This window comes from Caretta caretta, chromosome 11 (assembly GCF_965140235.1).
Source record: "Caretta caretta isolate rCarCar2 chromosome 11, rCarCar1.hap1, whole genome shotgun sequence".
Taxonomy (NCBI): domain Eukaryota; kingdom Metazoa; phylum Chordata; order Testudines; family Cheloniidae; genus Caretta; species Caretta caretta.
In genome coordinates, this window is record NC_134216.1 from 33,281,813 (window position 1) to 33,300,294 (window position 18,482).

At 41.5% G+C, this 18,482-nt stretch overlaps 1 protein-coding gene across 6 annotated transcripts in view; it reads right to left on the reverse strand.

The window, feature by feature from the left end:
* Positions 1-18,482, reverse strand: part of PLA2R1 (phospholipase A2 receptor 1) — a 72,193-nt gene that overhangs the window by 45,608 nt on the left and 8,103 nt on the right. For 4 of the 6 annotated variants that reach the window (XM_075117871.1, XM_048869941.2, XM_048869940.2 and 1 more), the window contains exons 3-9: positions 18,020-18,187; positions 16,192-16,356; positions 6,929-7,042; positions 6,247-6,390; positions 5,799-5,987; positions 3,046-3,203; positions 1,405-1,512 (exon numbers count right to left, since the gene is read on the reverse strand). In XM_075117871.1, the coding sequence (XP_074973972.1) occupies positions 1,405-1,512; positions 3,046-3,203; positions 5,799-5,987; positions 6,247-6,390; positions 6,929-7,042; positions 16,192-16,356; positions 18,020-18,187 (1,046 nt within the window). The remainder of the gene's footprint in view (positions 1-1,404; positions 1,513-3,045; positions 3,204-5,798; positions 5,988-6,246; positions 6,391-6,928; positions 7,043-16,191; positions 16,357-18,019; positions 18,188-18,482) is intronic. The other 2 variants (XM_075117873.1, XM_048869942.2) reach the window with 2 other exon arrangements.

Sequence of the window (18,482 nt, forward strand, 5' to 3'; positions counted from 1 at the left end):
AAATTATTGACTAGCATGGGAGAGAAAAGTTGCCCACACTTGAATTTGATGATGTCTTTCCTGTGCTTGCAGCTTTATAAAATATAAAGAATGACATATTCTTACTAAACTGCAAGAATCTTAACAACAGCCTGTGCCCAAGAGCTGAGGTGAAGGAGTAGGGTCTTTGAAAGAAAAAGGTATCTGTAACAATTCTGTCAGTTCAGTGACTTTAAATAATTAACTGCTAGTAACGGTAGCATCATAATACCATTTTCTACTTTTAAAACACAAGAAGGAAACAAGATTCAATGAACTCTGAATCTGTTCTGTGATCAGATTTTTAAACTTCATTTTTAACAGTACTCACAACACACCTTAGAATGACAAAACACCTGAGAATAATATAGTATATTTTTACTTGATATACCTCAAAATAGAGATTGGCCCAAGTGAAACGTCCTTACACAAGCACCCTAACTATGGGGAATTTTCTATTTGGCTCCAGCTGCAGATCCAAACATCACAAAGTCTCTATCTCCATAATGGTCTGAACAGACATCTAAGTTCTTAGCAGACCTGAATCTGGGGGAAAATTGGATCTAGGTCCTAACTTTTTAGCTTGGTCCCTTCTCCAATTTAATTGAATCTGTCATGTTTCTTGACCTCTGCACATAGATTTGTTAATCAAATATCGAAAGGGAATGCAAAAAAAGGGGCGGGGGGAACCATTACATTGTGCAGCAATATTCCTTTACAGCTAAAGAAAGGACAAATATTTTTATTGAAAAAGCTTTTATAAAAAACTTCTCTATAAAGTTTGAGCACTTTTCAAGGACACCAAAACCCATCAATCCCAGAATGTTTCTTTATATTGTGTCTGTTGAACAAACTGGTAGCAAAACCAAAAAACTTTTACCACTGGACCACATGGTTTAAAAAGCTTGAATTCTTATTATTTTCTCCCTTTTAGATAGCTTCATGCCTTTCCATTTGTTTTATGAAAGTGAAAGGCAAGTGTAAAAGTTTGAGTGTAAAAGTTCATTCTCCATATCAAAGAAATTGATTGTTTTTCACCCTGACATTCCACTTAAAACGATGAAAACCATGTGGGAGGTGGGGCATCATGTAACAGTCATTATTTGCACAGATGGTCTGCAAGAGTAATTTAACTTTTGATCCAGAAAGAAACAGGAACTTGGGTCATAACTTCAGACAAGGCAGTGATCCATAAAAGGAGCACTTGCAAACCTTACATTAATCTTTGGTTTATACATTTTTAAAGCCAACAGTAGGAATGAGATTTTTCCTGGGAAAACTCAAGTATATTTTTGATGTGAAAAAGCAAACATGTTAGTTATATACAAATATGTAAAGGTTTCCTATTACATTTTACAAAGTAAAATAAGCACCAAGCAAACTCACCTCTGAACAGTCTGATTCCTCCTTGGACGTGTCATTTTCAAACCGTCCTGCTATTTTACAAATGTAAAAATATCTATCCTCACAATTTTTAACTTGCCAGTGTCCTGCCTAATAAAAAAAAACTAAATAAAAAACCAAATCAAACACACACACGATTAAGTAGTTTCTTTTTCTACTTAACAGGCCCTTTTGAATGAGAGAATAAACAGTCAAATTCTCCTCACTTGATTCCTGTGTTTAATCTTCCCATTGACTTCTGCAAAAACCTTCAATGATACTATTTGTGTGAGTAAGGCAAGAAGGATTTGTCTCTCTGAATATTAAAATGAAATGCCCTTTAATTGACTGAAGCCCATGGGAGCTGCTGTTGCTAGCCCTCTCAGAATCATGTCTTAGATGTTTCTTAGCTACCACTGGGCCTGACTCTATTAATCCTTTTTCGTGCACATAGTCTTTACTCAAGCAAGTAAGATTTGTGGGATCGGGCCCCTAGGCATTTTTAAACTATTTGATATGCACAAAATGAATGCTTTAAAAATTAAATCTTGTGCCTCAGTCTCTGCTACACTGCACTTTCTATAGTCATTTACACCTGTGCAAAATGGGTGAAAAATGCCCATGTGTATCAAAATTATAATTTAATTAAATATTATCTTCAGCACCAAGACATTAGGCCTGATCTTCCAGTTCTCAGATATTAAGAGTAATCCTTGGTTTCTGTGGGACTGGGCTACTCCCATGAGTAAGGATTAATCACATGAGGAAGGGTTTGCCAGACTGGGCCCATTATTAGGGACTAGATAAAATTTCTGATAATTGTGCAGAATAGTGTATTCTTTGGCAAAAACATACTTTACTATAAAACCTGAAAATGGTGTTACATGGCATTAAGGAAAGAGTTTATTAGTGGGTTTGAGCATTACTGAATTCCCCTTTGGCCAGATAAAATATTGGCAAATGTTTTTAGACATCCTTGTTTGGCTAGCAGGAACTGTAATTTATTTTATTTTTTAAAAGTTTAAAAAAAAAAGGTATGCATATTGCTCCCAGTTTCAAAATCTCTGGCAGATTTGGAGAACAATCCTGCTGCCACTAAAAACAATGGCAAAACTTCCAATGACTTGGAGTAGGATTGGACACTATATGCTGCTCCTTGATGTATATTTTTACAAGATGTTCCATAAACTGCTATAAATGCTGAGAACTGAGAGCAACATGAAACCGGCACACTATCAAAAAAATTCATTTGGAGCTTTCAAGTTAATAACCTAAACATAATAAATTAAGATGCACTTTATATGGATTTTAAATTATTTTCTCTTCACTGAAACAAAACTACCCACTGATTTTTGTCTTCTTCAACATGGCAAGCATTGCTTTTATTCCATTTCTTATTCAGGATGAGGCCCAATGGTTATGATTCATTCTTTGTTTTGATTGTGTATCAGCAGAGTCCTAAGAATGATTTTTAAGTCTATATCACACTTTTCAAGACTCAAGCGTCATTAAGCATCAACAGGCAATGTTGTAATGTGGGCGGGGATGGAAAAATATATGCACATTAAAAAGCCCAGACACTGATCATGACCAAAATTGACACTGTAACTTTATTTTTAAAGGAAAGGAGGAAAGAAAACTTACAGATCCTTGCGCTGAAACACAAAGTTGACTTGTTCTCTGAAAGATATTAGGCTCTTGTTTGTGCCAGTTAGTGAAGGTTACTGAGGAGCCATCAGACCACTGAAAAATAACTGGGGTTTTATTACTGTTCAAGCCAATCCATGTTTCGGTTACATTTTCTGTAAAAGAGATTTCAAATTTTGATGAAGCAGAAGTAAATGCCAATTATTTCCACAGGATTAACAGCACCTTTGAAATTCTGCATTTTTTTAAAGTCAGTTTCACCTTTTTTTCGAAAAATAAATTACACGAACTTTCTGAAAATTTACACAGAAATATGTTTCTGCTTCACTTTATAAAAAATGGCTTCAAAAGTAAACCAATGTATATGATGTAATGTTCTGTAAATGCCCATGGGGGAAAAGAAAATTAGGAGCATATGCATGCAAGGGGGAGAAACATAATATAGAAGAGAAAGTTGGCCATGGAGTAGTATCCTTTTTAGGGCTATCAGCAATTAAAATAATTAATCATGTGATTAAAAAAATCAATCACAATTGAACAATTAATCACGCTGTTAAACAATAATAGAATACCATTTATTTAAATATTTTTGGGATGTTTTCCACATTTTCAAATATATCAATTTCAATTACTACACAGAATACAAAGTGTACAGTGCTCACTTTATATTTATTTTTTATTACAAATATTTGCACTGTAAAAAAGAAATAGTATTTTTCAATTCACCTAATACAAGTACTGTAGTGCAATCTCTATCATGAAAGTTGAACTTACAAATGTAAACAAACTTGTTTTTCTTAGCGATTGGCTGAACAAGAAGTAGGACTGAGTAGACTTGTAGACTCTAAAATTGTACATGGTTTTGTTTTTGAGTCCAGTTATGTCACAAAAAACAACAACAACCTACATTTGTAAGTTGCACTTTCATGATAAAGAGTTTGCACTACAGTACTTGTATGAGGTGAATTGAAAAATACTATTTCTTTGGTTATTCATTTTTACAGTGAAAGTATTTGTAAAGTGAGCGCTGCACACCTTGTATTATGTGTTGCAACTGAAATTAACATATTTGAAAATGTAGAAAAACATCCAAAATATTTATATATATAAATATAAATATAACAGTGCAATTAATTGCAATTAATTTTTTTAATTGTGATTAATTTTTTTGAGTTAATCACGATTAATCAACAGCCCTAATCCTTTTCCACCCAGCCTCTGTGTCTGGGAACTAATGGGAGCTCTGCTCTACATGGCTGGGGCAGCATGACATCTTGGAAGAGCTACTGTAGATTCCCTACTCAGGGCAACTGAAGTTGCAAAGAAAAAAGTATCATAAGCATTGCTGCTTTGAGCAGTAGTAGTTCTTGCTCCATAGCTTTTACACAGGGATTATTACTGAATTAAGTAAAACCCCATGCTGTTGTACAGGTATAATTTGTAAAGTGTAAAAAAAAATGCAAAAATTCCTGAGAACTTAAGAACTGGACAGGAACAGACCATGAATTCCAGTGATGATTGAACCTGGCGATACTATAAACACAATGTAAACACTCAGCCATGCTTGTAGCTGTTTGCATCATTTCAGACTGACTCAGACATTCGAGGCTTCATAGTGACAATCCTGGAATTTTACTATATAGATGCTTGGGAGCAGTTTGCAGGGGCCCAGCCACTAGTAAAATGAAAACCACAAGAATCAGACTGCAAAGGGCTTACTCAGGACTTGCTCAGAAGCTAGAATATGCCAAGATCTATGGTAACAGACACTTGACCATTAGACTCTGTTCCCTCTAGGAGGTTGAACTAGTATCAGTGTTTTCTGGAGCCTTACAAAAGGGCGATGAAGTGCATGGGCTAGTGCTCTTCTTTTGCATGAAGGGGAGAATATGGCCCTTCACTGACTTCATACACATCCATTTTGTTTATTTAATTACAACTGTGCTCATTGGGGTAGCAGATGAGATAGACATCTAATTCTTGTGAGGATCCTAGAGCAAGGGTGGGCAAACTACGGCCCAGGGGCCGTATCCGGCCCTCCAGATGTTTTAATCTGGCCCCATAGCTCCTCCCAGGAAGCAGGGTCAAGGGCTTGCCACACTCTGTGTGGCTTCCGGAAGCAGCGGCAGGTCCCCTCTCCGGCTCCTACACGTAGGGACAGCCAGGGGGCTCCATACACTGCTCCCACCCAAGCGCTACCACCACAGCTCCCATTGGCCGGGAACCACGGCCAATGGGAGCTGCAGGGGCTGTGCCTGCGGACAGGGCAGCGCGCAGAGGCACCTGGCTGTGGAGCTGGAGTGGGAACATGCTGCTGCTTCTGGGTACTGCTTGAGGTAAGCACCGCCCAGAGCCTGCACCCCGACCCCCTCCCACACTCTAACCCCCTGCCCCAGCCCTGATCCCCCCTCCCACTCTCCAAATCCCTCAGTCCCAGCCTGGAGCACCCTCCCACACCCTGAACGCCTCATTTCTGGGCCCACCCCAGAGCGCCTCCCCCCCCCGCAAATTGTGTGAGCATTCATGGCCCCCCACACAATTCCATACCCAGAAGTGGCCCTCGAGCAAAAAAGTTTGCCCACTCCATCTTAGAGAGAGAAGGCATCGTAAGTTCTTATTCTATCGAATGTCTGTACAAGACGAGTAATATCATGCCTGAGTCATGTGGAAACCCATCATTAAAAGAACTTAATCAAAAAGAACTCGGCTATTAAAAGTAACACAGTTTAAACTAACTCTCTAGCACTTACCATCTTCAAGAAGGTTAATAAGTAACTCCACATCTGCCAAGGAAGTTATACTAATGAGGTTGCTATTATCAGTCTGGCAAGAGAGTAAAGCCTCATTCCAGTTCTTTTCCTCTTTATGAAGTTTGTAGCAGTTGCGGTTGTAGGGATACCAGCCAGTGTTACAGCGGGTAGGATGGTACTTCCATATATCTTAAACAATAAAAGATAAGAATATATTACACAAAATTCATTTCAGGCTATGCTCTATTGTTTTCATAATACAGTCATAGCTATTTTTTTTTATTTACAAAAGTAGAAATATAAAGCCATCCAAGGTAAACACAGAACATATCCACATACGAACATGCAGTATCATGTATCAAAATACAAATGCACAATATAGACGATACTTTTGTTTGTTTTTTTACAATAAACCCACCAAATGAAATATTACCATTGAGAGACTTACCAAATGTTTCATATGCTGTACTATTTCCATATTTTTTGCATACATAAGGCAATCCAGATTCACATTTATAACTTTGCCAGTCACACTGCGCCTTTAAATTAAATACCACACAGTGATTTTCTCCAAGTGCGCGATCGGTGAGATCTACAACCAATTTTAAAAAACGTAAAATTAACCACAATTTACTTTTGAATTGAAAAACAGGCTTATAATCTTCTACAGGTGTTATCTTATTGATACACAACCACAAGCCTTCATAAAGTAAAACAAGTTTTATTGCTCAGCACTGGATAATGCAAAGGAACTGATTGAATTCACAGGAATTGGATGGTTGAACATCACAATCTATATTTGCTGGTACATGTTTGCTCACTGAGTGCTATCCCATGAAATACCTGAAAAGTTCCAGTGTCCATTTTCTGTGGAAATGAATAGCCTTGAAATATGGGACAAGGGATGTCATAGGGCTTATCGTGAGACTAATCAGTTAAAATGCCCAATAGAATCGATCTTTAAAATACCCTTTAAAAAGTCCAATTAACTAAACCCTGATCTATGGCCCTGGAGTTTTGGATACCCCTTCAAACGAAAACACAAAAAGGGCCAGTACTCTTATAAATTTCAGGTAGAGAGAGCATACAATTACAATGCAATAATACAGAGCAAGAGGAACATCAAGTACTTGATCTCCAGTTCAAGAATGCCAATGGTGCTCCATCGGACCACTGCCAGCCAGCAGATTCATCCAGTCTATTTAGCCCTGTCCATAGCAGAATTCCTTTAGTGCTTAACTTTTCTGAAATATAAAAAATAAACCAAACCATGTTGAACATTTCAGATGCAGATATACTGTTCTGATCTCTCATGATGATAGCAAAGCAAAGCTTAAAACAAGTCTCCAGAAGGCTTAGGAATACCACTGGCATTTAATCTTTGCTCTTGAAAATGTTCTATTCCATTACTAATCAGTATTATACTGAAAGACAACTAACTCAGCCAGTCACAGTGTAGGGATAACATACTTTCTTACTCATAAAATATACAGAAGTTCAAGAACTGCAAAGCATGCAAATCTCTCCAGTATCATTCAGTGCTGCTGCCCTTAGAACTCAAAACATCCATATGTCTGCAACAACATGATCTCTTCACCTTCCATCGTGTTTCAGCTTTTCTTGCTCATTATGAATGAAAAATGATTTTAAGGTCAATTATAGTAAAGAACAAAATTGTCAGACACTTAGATGAACATAATTTGTTGGGGAAGAGTCAACATGGTTTTTGTAAAGGGAAATCACGCCTCAATAATCTACTAGAATTCTTTAAGGGGGGTCAACAAGCACATGGACAAGTGGGATCCAGTGGATATAGATTTTCATAAGGCCTTTGACAAGGTCCCTCACCAAAGGCTCTTAAGCAAAGTAAGCTTTTATGGGATAAAAGGGAAGATCCTCTCATGGATTGGAAACTGGTTAAAAGATAGGAAACAAAGGGTAGGAATAAATGGTCAATTTTCAGAATGGAGAGAAGTAAAGAGTAGCGTCCCTCAGAGGTCTGTACCGGGACCAGTCCTATTCAGCATATTCATATATGATCTGGAAAAATGTTAAATAGCGAGGTGACAAAATTTGCAGATGATACAAAACTACTCAGATAGTTAAGTTCCAGGCAGACTGCGAAGAGATACAAAAGAATCTCTCAAAACTAGGTGACTGGGCAATAAAATGGCAGATGAAATTCACTGTTGATAAATGCAAAGTGATGCACATTGGAAAACATACTCCAACTATACATATAAAATGATGGGGTCTAAATTAGCTGTTACCACTCAAGAAAGATCTTGCAGTCACTGTGGATAGTTCTCTGAAAACATCCACTCAATGTGCAGGGGCAGTCAAAAAAGCAAACAGAATGTTGGGCATCATTAGGAAAGGGATAGATAATAAGACAGAAAATATCATATTGCCTCTATAAAAATCCATGGAACGTCCACATCTTGAATACTGTATGCAGATGTGGTCACCCCATCCCAAAAAAGATATACTAGAATTGGAAAAGGTTCAGAAAAGGGCAACAAAAATTATTAGGGGTATGGAATGGCTTCCGTATGAGGAGAGATTAATAAGATGGGGACTTTTCAGCTTGGAAAAGAGACGACTAAGGGGGGGTATGATTGAGGTCTATAAAATCATGACTGGTGTGGAGAAAGGAAGTGTTATTTACTCCTCATAACACAAGAACTAGGAGTCACCAAATGAAATTAGTAGGCAGCAGGTTTAAAGCAAACAAAAGGAAGTATTTCTTCACACAACACGCAGTCAATCTGTGGAACTCTTTGCTAGAGGATGTTGTGAAGACCAAGACTATAACAGGGTTCAAAAAAGAACTAGATAAATTAATGGAGGATAGGTCCATCAATGGCTATTAGCCAGGATGGGCAGGGATGGTGTCCCTAGCCTCTGTTTGCCAGAAGCTGGGAATGAGCAATGAGCTGGGAATGCATCACTTGATGATTACCTGTTCTGTTCATTCCCTCTGGGGCACCTGTCATTGCCCATTGTCGGATACTGGGCTAGATGGACGTTTGGTCTGACCCAGTATGGCCGTTCGTACATATAAAAATATTCAGTGCCTTCACCTGTACTTTAGACATTTCAAATTCTATTGTAATAGGAATTTCAGAGAGTTTCCTCTTAGCCACATCCTATTATTGAAAGCGATAATTGTTGGGATTCCCTCCAAGACCTCTTTCCACTCGGCTTCCCAAGAACTCAGTTTGACACCAGACTTTGTCACTCAGGTATCTTCATTTGGCATACAGCAATGCTACGCTGAGTTGATCAGGCCCAAACGCAGTGGGAATGGATGAAGGGTACAGAATAGCTCCAAAATTACACAGAAACTCTCTCCCTTTCTATACGTATCTCATTGCATTTAGTATACATTGCATCACACATTTTTGGATTGGCTTGGTTACTTTGAGCTGTCCATGCATTGTCCAACCTGACCTCCTCTTTACCACCTCTTTACATTCCTACCTTATCTTGTTCATCATTATTTTGTTTGTCAAAAATGGTTCCCTGGGTGTCCTCCCTCTTATCTTGGCTGGTCCAGACATTCTGTCTTTTTAGTCTAATGATCTGTTTACCTCCAAAGTCTATCTTCAAGAAATGGGGCCTCCTTCCATGTGTTAATCACTCATGTCAGGCCAAGTCTCAGCAACAACAACAGGAAAAAACTGATATTTGTAGAGAGGGGAAGTATCAGGATTCAGAGCAGTCTTTAGAGCACAAATTAGAAGCCCAATTCTGCAACCCTTTACCTATACTTATATTCCTTAGTCAAACTAGAAATCCCATTGACTTCAAGGGTTTTAGGATCAGACTCTAAAGGAAGCTCAAAAACAAAGTCTCATTTAAGAGACCCTTTCTACAAGCAGGAAAACAAATATATCAAAGACTAAGAAAGTGTTTTCTGTTTATGAAGAGAGTGTCATTCCCCCATACCCGATATTTACTTAAAACCTGCTAAACCTTCTCGTCAGCCCAATCCAGTTAGTACAGGTACTGCAGAAGAAAGATTCTGACACAGGGAAGAAGGTAGTTATAGCCTGAAATTAAAAGTCTCTCTCACTGTATTTGTGTAATTCGCCAGGGAAAATGAACACACCTGTAACTTCCTGTAATGGGGGCACTCATCTCTTGAGTACTGGCTGTGAAACTGCAGTCCTTTTCTTACCGCAGGTACCCCCTGCAGTCTGCCAGTCAATCTTGGCAGGTCTTCAGCAGCTTGTCCTTCTGGCCAAGTCACTAAATCCAAATGAAGCCCTTCTGCAGTACCAAAGCATACAATAGTTTATTTGCTCTCACTAGGGTCTTGAGCCCCAGCTATGAGCCCATTAAATTCGGCCCTTTGTTCTGGCTCCAAAACAAGGTCTATCCCTTTCTTGGAATTTACACCACTTTACCTGTGGCTCTTAGGGGAACTTAGGCTCACCCACTGCTCCGGGTTCCAACCCAAGAAGCCTATAAACAGCAGCCATGTACTATTTACGCCAGTCTGTTGCTGTTATTTTCCTGGGTCTTTTCCAAGTATCAGCCCCTTTTATCTCCAGCCCTATTTCAGGGCCAGCATCCTCTGGTTCTCTCTCTCTTCTTCATTCCATTGGTCCCAACTAGGAACTGACGTGTCAAGGCTCTGCAGTGTCTTTTTTCTAAGCCTGCTGGGCTCTAATTAGCTGCTTCTGTGAGATTTCTCTAGGCAGGCCTGGAAGACCCACCTTTGCTGTTCCTTTCCTGTTATTTCCTGAGGTGGCACGTAGTAGGACTGTGAGGTCTCCCTTAGTGAGCTGCAGAGGCCAGATACACCCAGTCACATACCTCCCCCCATAGAAAGGAGTTGGGGTGGTGGTTCTGTCTGAGGGTAAAATCCCCTCCTTTCCAGGCTTTGCTCTGCTTCCTCAAGGTCTTGTCTCCCAGACCTCTCTACCCAGAAAGCTTTTGCAATTTATGCTCCCTGGGAGTTCCCCTGCTCCAGAGCCAACATACATCAAAAGGTGAATTTGACCAAAGTTACCCTTTAACAATGTTCTCGAGCCGGGGACACTTTTTGTTTAGCTATTACAAGGAAGTCAGACAGGTTCTTGGCAATACCCTTGTCTTCCTCAGAGAAATATGAAGTGACGAAAGCCTGGAGTTCCCCCATTATAGGTATCCCATACACTGCACGTAGTCCTCAACAGTCCATGGCATGCTGTAATTTATGATGTGCCGAGTGTTCAGCTAATTGAAGCCTTTTTTCATCTCTAGAGTGGTTAACAGAATTGGGATTTTATGAAAAAGAAACTTTTCTGCTGTGGCCTCCTGAGCTGGAGAGGACTCTCCCTGGGTGCACCTGCATGTACAACCTTCAGAGATAAGGCTGTCGCTCACCACATTTAGGTCCCTTTCAGAGGGACCCAAAATCCAGGGATTGCACTGTTTTGCCCACTGCTTGTAGTATCTGGCTTAGCAACACCTACTTTTGTTCTTTCTGTACCAATGCTATTTTATGAATGAAATTCAGTATTTCAGGATCACTTTTATCTTCTTGTTTCCTCTAGCTATAGTTCTTCTTTTTAGCAGGGATCCAGTTGTGGCTTTGGCTTGCAGCTTTATTGTGATCTCATATCATTAGGCCTATAATGGACTAATGGCCTATATTAGGCTCTTAATTACAACTGGCTCATGTCCCTCCTGGCTCAATCCATCTTCCTGTTGTAGTGTTTGCACTCTGCACGATTCCAACTCTTCTCAAAGGATGGGCTACGATAGCCTCCAGGCTTTCCCACTCTTTATCTTTAACCCTGTTAGACTTCAACCCCAACCAGACCTAAAGCAAATTATGGAGCTAAGTCAGCAACTTCTGCAGCAAACACTGCTGTTCCCCAGTCTCTTGTTCAATTATGAGATGGGTCCTGTTCCCACTGCACTGCTTGGGCTAAGATCTGGTCCCTTGAGGAGTGCATCTCTTTGAGTTCCTACAAGACCTTGACCTTTTGGACCGGTAGGACAGAGGTGGGCAAACTACGGCCCGCGGGCCACATCCAGGCTGCAGGACCCTCCTGCCCAGCCCCTGAGCTTCTGGCTCAGGAGGCTAGCCCCCAGCCCCTCTCCTGCTGTTCCCCTCCCCCCACAGCCTCAGCTCACTGTGCTGCTGGCACAGTGCTCTGGGAGGTGGGGCTGCGAGCTCCTACTGGCAATGCAGCTACAGAGCCGTGGCCTGACCCGGTGCTCTGTGCTGCGTGGTGGCATGGCTGGCTCCAGCTGGGCAGCACGGCTGCCTGACCTGGTGCTCTGGGAAGCGCAGCTGTAGCATCGCCAGCCACCAGTGCTCCAGGCAGTGCAATAAGGAGGCAGGGAGCGGGGTTGGATAGAGCGCAGGGGAGTTCAGGGTGGTGGTCAGGGGCGGGGGTGTGGACCGGGGTTGGGGCGGACAGAGGGCGGGGAACGGGGTGGTTGAATGGGGGCAGTCAGGAAGGAGAGGGGGGGTTGGATGGGGCGGTGGGGGGAAGTCAGGGGACAGGGAACACAGCGGGTTGGATGGGGCAGGAGTCCCAGAAGGGCCGTCGGGGGCGAGAAGCAGGGGGGGAGGGGGGCTGGATCTCTCAGTCACTCCTGAAGTTTGTTTGCTCTCTTGTATTCCAGCTGCAGCAGCTGCTTCAAATGCTTTTGCATGGTACAATATTGTCCGATCACAGTGTCTTGGTTGGTTGATGGCTTCTGTCAACTAGTTCCCTGTTCCCCTTAGCTGTCTGGTGGCCATCGGTCTGGCATTTCTTGGACTCTGAATCCCATAGCTGTTTTAGCAGCACTACCTTCGCCTCTAAAGCAGCGAGGGAAGATCTGATTTGGACATCATACCACCTCCTCTCAGCCTAGACTCTATAATTGCTGTCCTAAACTGATCATTACAATTTGTGCTATGGCTTTGACTGTCTTCAATTCAAGCTCTGTCCCAATCTCAGAGCTCTGTTTTCCTTCTAAAATAGGGGTTCCCTGGCCTTGTGTATTGGCCGCCACCATGATTGGTCTCTCCCAGTGAGGCTGTGTTGGGCTCTGGTCACCTTTTTCAGGTGTCCTGTCCAACACTTGGAGTATTTTAAACATCTGTCTATGCACCCGTAACTGTTGGGCTTCTTGAATGCAACCGTATGCTTTCTGCTGAGGAAGACCCTGTTAAGAATATAAGAACGGCCATACTGGGTCAGACAAAGGTCCATTTAGCCCAGTACCCTATCTTCAGACAGTGGCCAATGCCAAGTGCTTCAGAGGGAATGAAGAGATCAGGTAATCATCAAGTGATCCATCCCCTGTCGCCCATTCCCAGCTTCTGGAAAACCAAGACTAGGGATACTTCAGAGCATGGGGTTGTATCTTTGACCATGTTGGCTAACAGCCATTGATGGATCTATCCTCTATGAACTTATCTAATTCTTTTTTGAAACCAGTTATGCTTCTGGCATTCACAACATCCCCAGGCAATGAGTTCCACAGGCTGACCATGCATTGTGTGAAGAAGTACTTTCTTATGTCTGTTTTAAACCTGTTGCCTATTAATTTCATTGGGTGACCCATGGTTCTTGTGTTATGTGAAGATGTAAACAACACTCCTCTATTTACCTTCTCTCCACCAGTCATGATTTTATAGACCTCTACCATATCCCACCTTAGTTGTCCCTTTTCTAAGCTGAACAGTCCCAGTCTTTTTAATCTCTCCTCATATGGAGGCTGTTCCATGCCCTTCTTTGTACTTTTTCCAATTCCAATATATCTTGTTTGCGATGGAGCAACCCAAACTGTATGCAGTATTCACTATGCGGGCATACAATGGATTACAAAAGTAGCATTATGGTATTTTCGGTCTTATTATCTATCCCTTTCCTAATGGCGCATAACATTGTTAGCTTTTTGTCTGCCACTGCACATTGAGCAGATGTTTTCAGAGAACTATTCATGATCACGCCAAAATCTTTCTTGAGCGGTGACATAATTTAGACCCCATCATTTGTATGTTCAACTGGCATTATGTTTTCCAGTGTGCATTACTTTGCATTTATCAACATTGAACTTCATCTGCCAATGCGTTGCCTCTCACCCAGTTTTATGAGATCCCTTTATAACTCTTCACAGTCAGCTTTGGACTTACGTATCCTGAGTAACCTTGTACTGTCCGCAAATTGTGCCACTTCCTCTATTTATCCCCTTTTCTAGGTCATTTATGAATATGTTGAACTGCACAGGTCCCAGTACAGATACTTGGGGGATCCCACTATTTACCTCTCTCCTCTGTGAAAATTGACCATTTATTCTTGCCCTTGTTTCCTATCTTTTACCCAGTTACTGATCCATGAGAGGATCTTCCCTCTTATCTCATGACTGCTTACTTTGCTTAAGAGCCTTTGGTGTAGGACCTTATAAAAGGTTTCCTGAAAGTCCAAGCACACTATCTCTTCTGGATCACCCTTGTGCACATAGTTGTTGCCCGCCCCACCAAAGCATTCCAATAGATTGATGAGGCATGATTTCCCTTTACAAAAGCCATGCTGACTCTTTCCAACAAATCATGTTCATTTATGTGTCTGATAATTCTGTTCTTTAATATAGTTTCAACCAACCTATTTGCCTGGTACTGAAGTTAGGCTTACTGGCCTGAAATTGCCAGGATCGCCTCTGGAACCTTTAAAAAAAAAAAAAATTCGTGTCACATTAGCTATCCTCCCGTCATCTGGTACAGAAGCTGATTTTAAGTGATAGGTTAGATACCACACTTTGCAGTTCTGCAATTTCATATTTGAGTTCTTTCAGAACTCTTGGGGGAACTCCATCTGGTTCTCGTGACTTATTACACTTTAATTTATTAATTTGTTTCAAAACCTCCTCTACTGACACCTCAATGTGGGACAGTTCCTCAAATTTGTCATCTAAACAGAATGGTGCAAGTGTGGGAATCTCCCTCATGTCTTCAGATCTTGGATATCAGACATCTCATACTCGATGCAGTTAAATGCTTAACCCTGTCTCTTCATCCTACCTTGATGGGATAGGGATTTGAATCCCACTTCTGGCACAAATTTGTAATCAGGGCATTCACTGCCTGATCACCTCCTAGTATCTATGTGTGGTAATGCAGTCCTTTTCTCATGTCTGGCACCCCCTGAAGGCTGCCAGCTGACTTCGGCAGGTCTTCAGGGGCTTGGCCCTCCAGCCAGGTCACAAAGTCCAAATGAAGCCCTTTCTGGGATACTAAAGAGTCCAATAACAAACAGTCTATTTGCCCTCGCTAGGGTCTTCAGCCCTGGCTTTGGGTGCTATAAATTCAGCGCTTTGTTTAGGGTCCAAAACAAGGCCAGTCCTCTACTTGGGGTTTACATACTTAAACTGTGGCTATTAGGGGTACCTGGACTCACCCACTACTCTGGGTTCCAACTATGAACAGAAGTCACGTACTACTTACTCCAATCTGTCGCTGCTATTTTCCTGGGTCTCATCCTACTGGGCCCCTTTTATCTTCAACCTTATCTCAGGCCCAATTCCCTCAGGTTCTTCTCTACCTCCAGTCAAGAGAGGAGCACCCTTTTTCAGTCCTCTGGTCTCAGCCAGAAACTGACCTCCTAAGGTCCTGCAGCTTCTTTTAGTTAAGGCTACTGGGCTCTGATTGGCTGCTTCCATGAGGTTTCTCTAAGCAGGCCTGGAGGACCCACCTCTGCTGTTCCTTTCTTGTCACTTCACTGCTTCCTGGGTTGGGATGTATAGGACTACAGGGCTACCTGTATGGAGCTGCAAAGGCCAGATACACCTCAGCATGCTTCCAAAAAGGCTTCAGTTTCAAGAATGAAATAATAAGCCTTATGGTAAACCATTTGGGAGGGGAAAGGATTAAATACAATAACTACATCCTTGAGTAACACATACGTAAACCTTGGACTTTGTTTGTTAAGCCCATAGCTTACTTGCACTCAGATTTTAAAAAGAATTTCACTGGAACAAATGGTGTGGAAAGGCCCTGAAAACAGAAGTGGGTAAGAAAAAGAGGTGTATATGCTAGATATTGGTGGCTATGTTGCAGCACCTCTTTGCAAATCTATGGAAACCCTTCTGCATGAACTCACTGGTTCGGGCTCCACAGGTCTAGGTCTTAGCAATGACTAGCCACTCTATACAGCTGGCTCCTCAGGCAACCTGACTGAAATATCCCAAAGCTGTAAAGTTTTGATCTAGACTTGGGTCGGAACTTCTCCGTAGTCTGGGATGTTTGGGTCCGACTTTTGGTTGGGGCCCATTTCTAATAAAGAGCAGTATTTGATACAAGGGATGAAATCCTAGCCCTTCTGAAATCAATAGAACTGCCCAGCTAAACAAGCAAAATATATATTTAAGTAAGTTTTAACATAACTACACATCTACTCACTGCTTATATACTTCTGTTCTGCCATGTCTGTGATACTCAGCAAATCTCCTCCTTGCGTCTGACAGGCAACACGTGCCTCATTCCAAGAAAGAATAGAAAAAAGATTGAACTGATACCAAATTTGGGTGTCAGGGTTCTTCTCCCAAAAAATATCACTACCAGGCTCTGTGTGAAAATCAGTTAAAAACAACACGATGCAACAAAACAATTACAGAGAATGCTATAACAATCTAGTTAATGTTGAACACAAAAGTGAAAATGCTATTGAAGCATGAGTTTGAACTAATTTTCAATGTTCCAGTGTTAAAATCACACAAGGAAATAGGATGTTATGTGAATTTTAAAGGAGACTTTCCACCAATGTAAATTAACTGTTCAGCTTTTCACAATGTTAGTGAGTACTAGGGGGAAGGTCCTCACCTGGTGTAAATTGTCATAGCTTCACTGCAGTCAGAGCTATAACAATTTGCACCAGCTCCTACAAGCGTAATGGTGAAACTAACTCACAGTGAATTTTGTAGGAACTGGGCTAACCCCCATCCCCACAGCGAGAGGGGAAAGGTAGTTACATCTCCCCTTACCCAGTACCCAAGAGGACTCTCTGTTAAGGGATGAAACACATTATGAACAATTAATGAAGGCAAGGCTGGTAGTACTGCTTATTAAGATTTCCTGACATTTCCCCATTATAAAACCCTGTTTTCACTTGATTATTACTTTGCTGAACTCCAATTTTCCACCTTGTTTGTCTGTCTCAGGCAGAATATTTTGGGGGGGGGAAATCTGGCCAAAATAGCTCAGCTGTTTCCGGGAACATAAGTAGGGGAAAATATGTTGACCTACCAATGTTAAGAAATTCTGGAGACCTTTTCCTTCAAAAAGCTGATGTCCCCTTGGCTTTGGAGTGGGGATTTGAAATTTGGCAGTGGGTGGTCTTTGGTGTCATGATGTGTCTTTTGATATCTGTGATGGGGCAGTTGCCCCACACTATCAGAAAGCGGGTTAAAAGCAGCCCTAGGGAGGCTGTGCCAGAGCCAACTAATTAGAATGGGTCTGAGGGGAACAGCCAATTATGGCCCAGCAGGCTCATATAAGAAGGGCTGCAGGGCAGAGCAGAAGGAGTCACTCCCTGGAGCTTGAGGAGGGAGGTAGACTGGGGTAGACTGGCTGCCTTGCAGGCTGAGGGCAGCAAGCACCCCGATGTAGCAGTGCCGCAGGCTGAGGCCCTGAGGCTAGAACAAAGAGGGTGCTTGGGCCACAGGGAAGACAGAGGGGATGCAGTAAGTGGCTGCTATCTACAGGGTCCCTCCCGCCCTGCTCCTCGCCACTGGGGAAGTGGCTAAACAGTAGACTGCGCTTGCCACGGAAGGAAGTGGCTAGACAGTGAACTGCAGCTCCCCCGGAAGGGGGCAGAACCAAATGCCAAATACTGAGCCTGTTAAAGGCAGTGCGTGACCAAAAGCAGTTTAAAAGGTATGCTGTAGTCAAAAACAGTCAAGGCCCTGTACAGAATGAATCATCATCCACCTGCATGCTGTGGAGAAAGTCTCCATAGATAGTCTGGATGGGTGGGCTGGTAGAAAGGCAAGGGTATAGTCAGTGGAGGTTAGTGGACATCCCTTGTATTCATATTTTGGTCTAGGGATCTGGATTTGGGTCTCCGAGATAAGCATAAAGAATTATAGTAATGGCTATAATTCTTTGAAGAAACATCCATACTAATAGAATGGCAATGATCTTGCAATTCATAAAACAGCTTGCTCTCCTTGAACTAGTGTATGACATCAGACAAACTTTTATTACAAAACAGAAGAAAAGCAGTACCTACCAGCATTTGCGCAAAACCCCCATTTTTCATCTCGTTCATACTGACTTGTTGTGGCACACCAGTAAAATTCCCTGCTCTCTCTGGTACATTCGAAGTACCATTTGTTCTTATATTTAAATGGAAAAATACAAGGGAAACCAAGAGAATTTCCCAGCAGGGTATATGTTTCTACAATAAATAAAATAAAAAGGAATAAAATCAGGTTAGGGAAATGGAAAATCTGTATCAGTCAAATATTAGTTTCTTTTCTACTTTTTTTTTTAAACTTGATATCACAGCAATGCTGTTATTAAGACTACAGCTGCATACCCTACATCAGCAGAAGTTTATTTTTTAAACAATTCCATTCAACCTAAGACTTTCAGGCAATTTTTCAGAACTGTGGCCCTGATTTACTACTATAAAAATGTATATGCAAAAAGTAATTATACATACAAAATCTGCATTTGTGACTAATTGTATA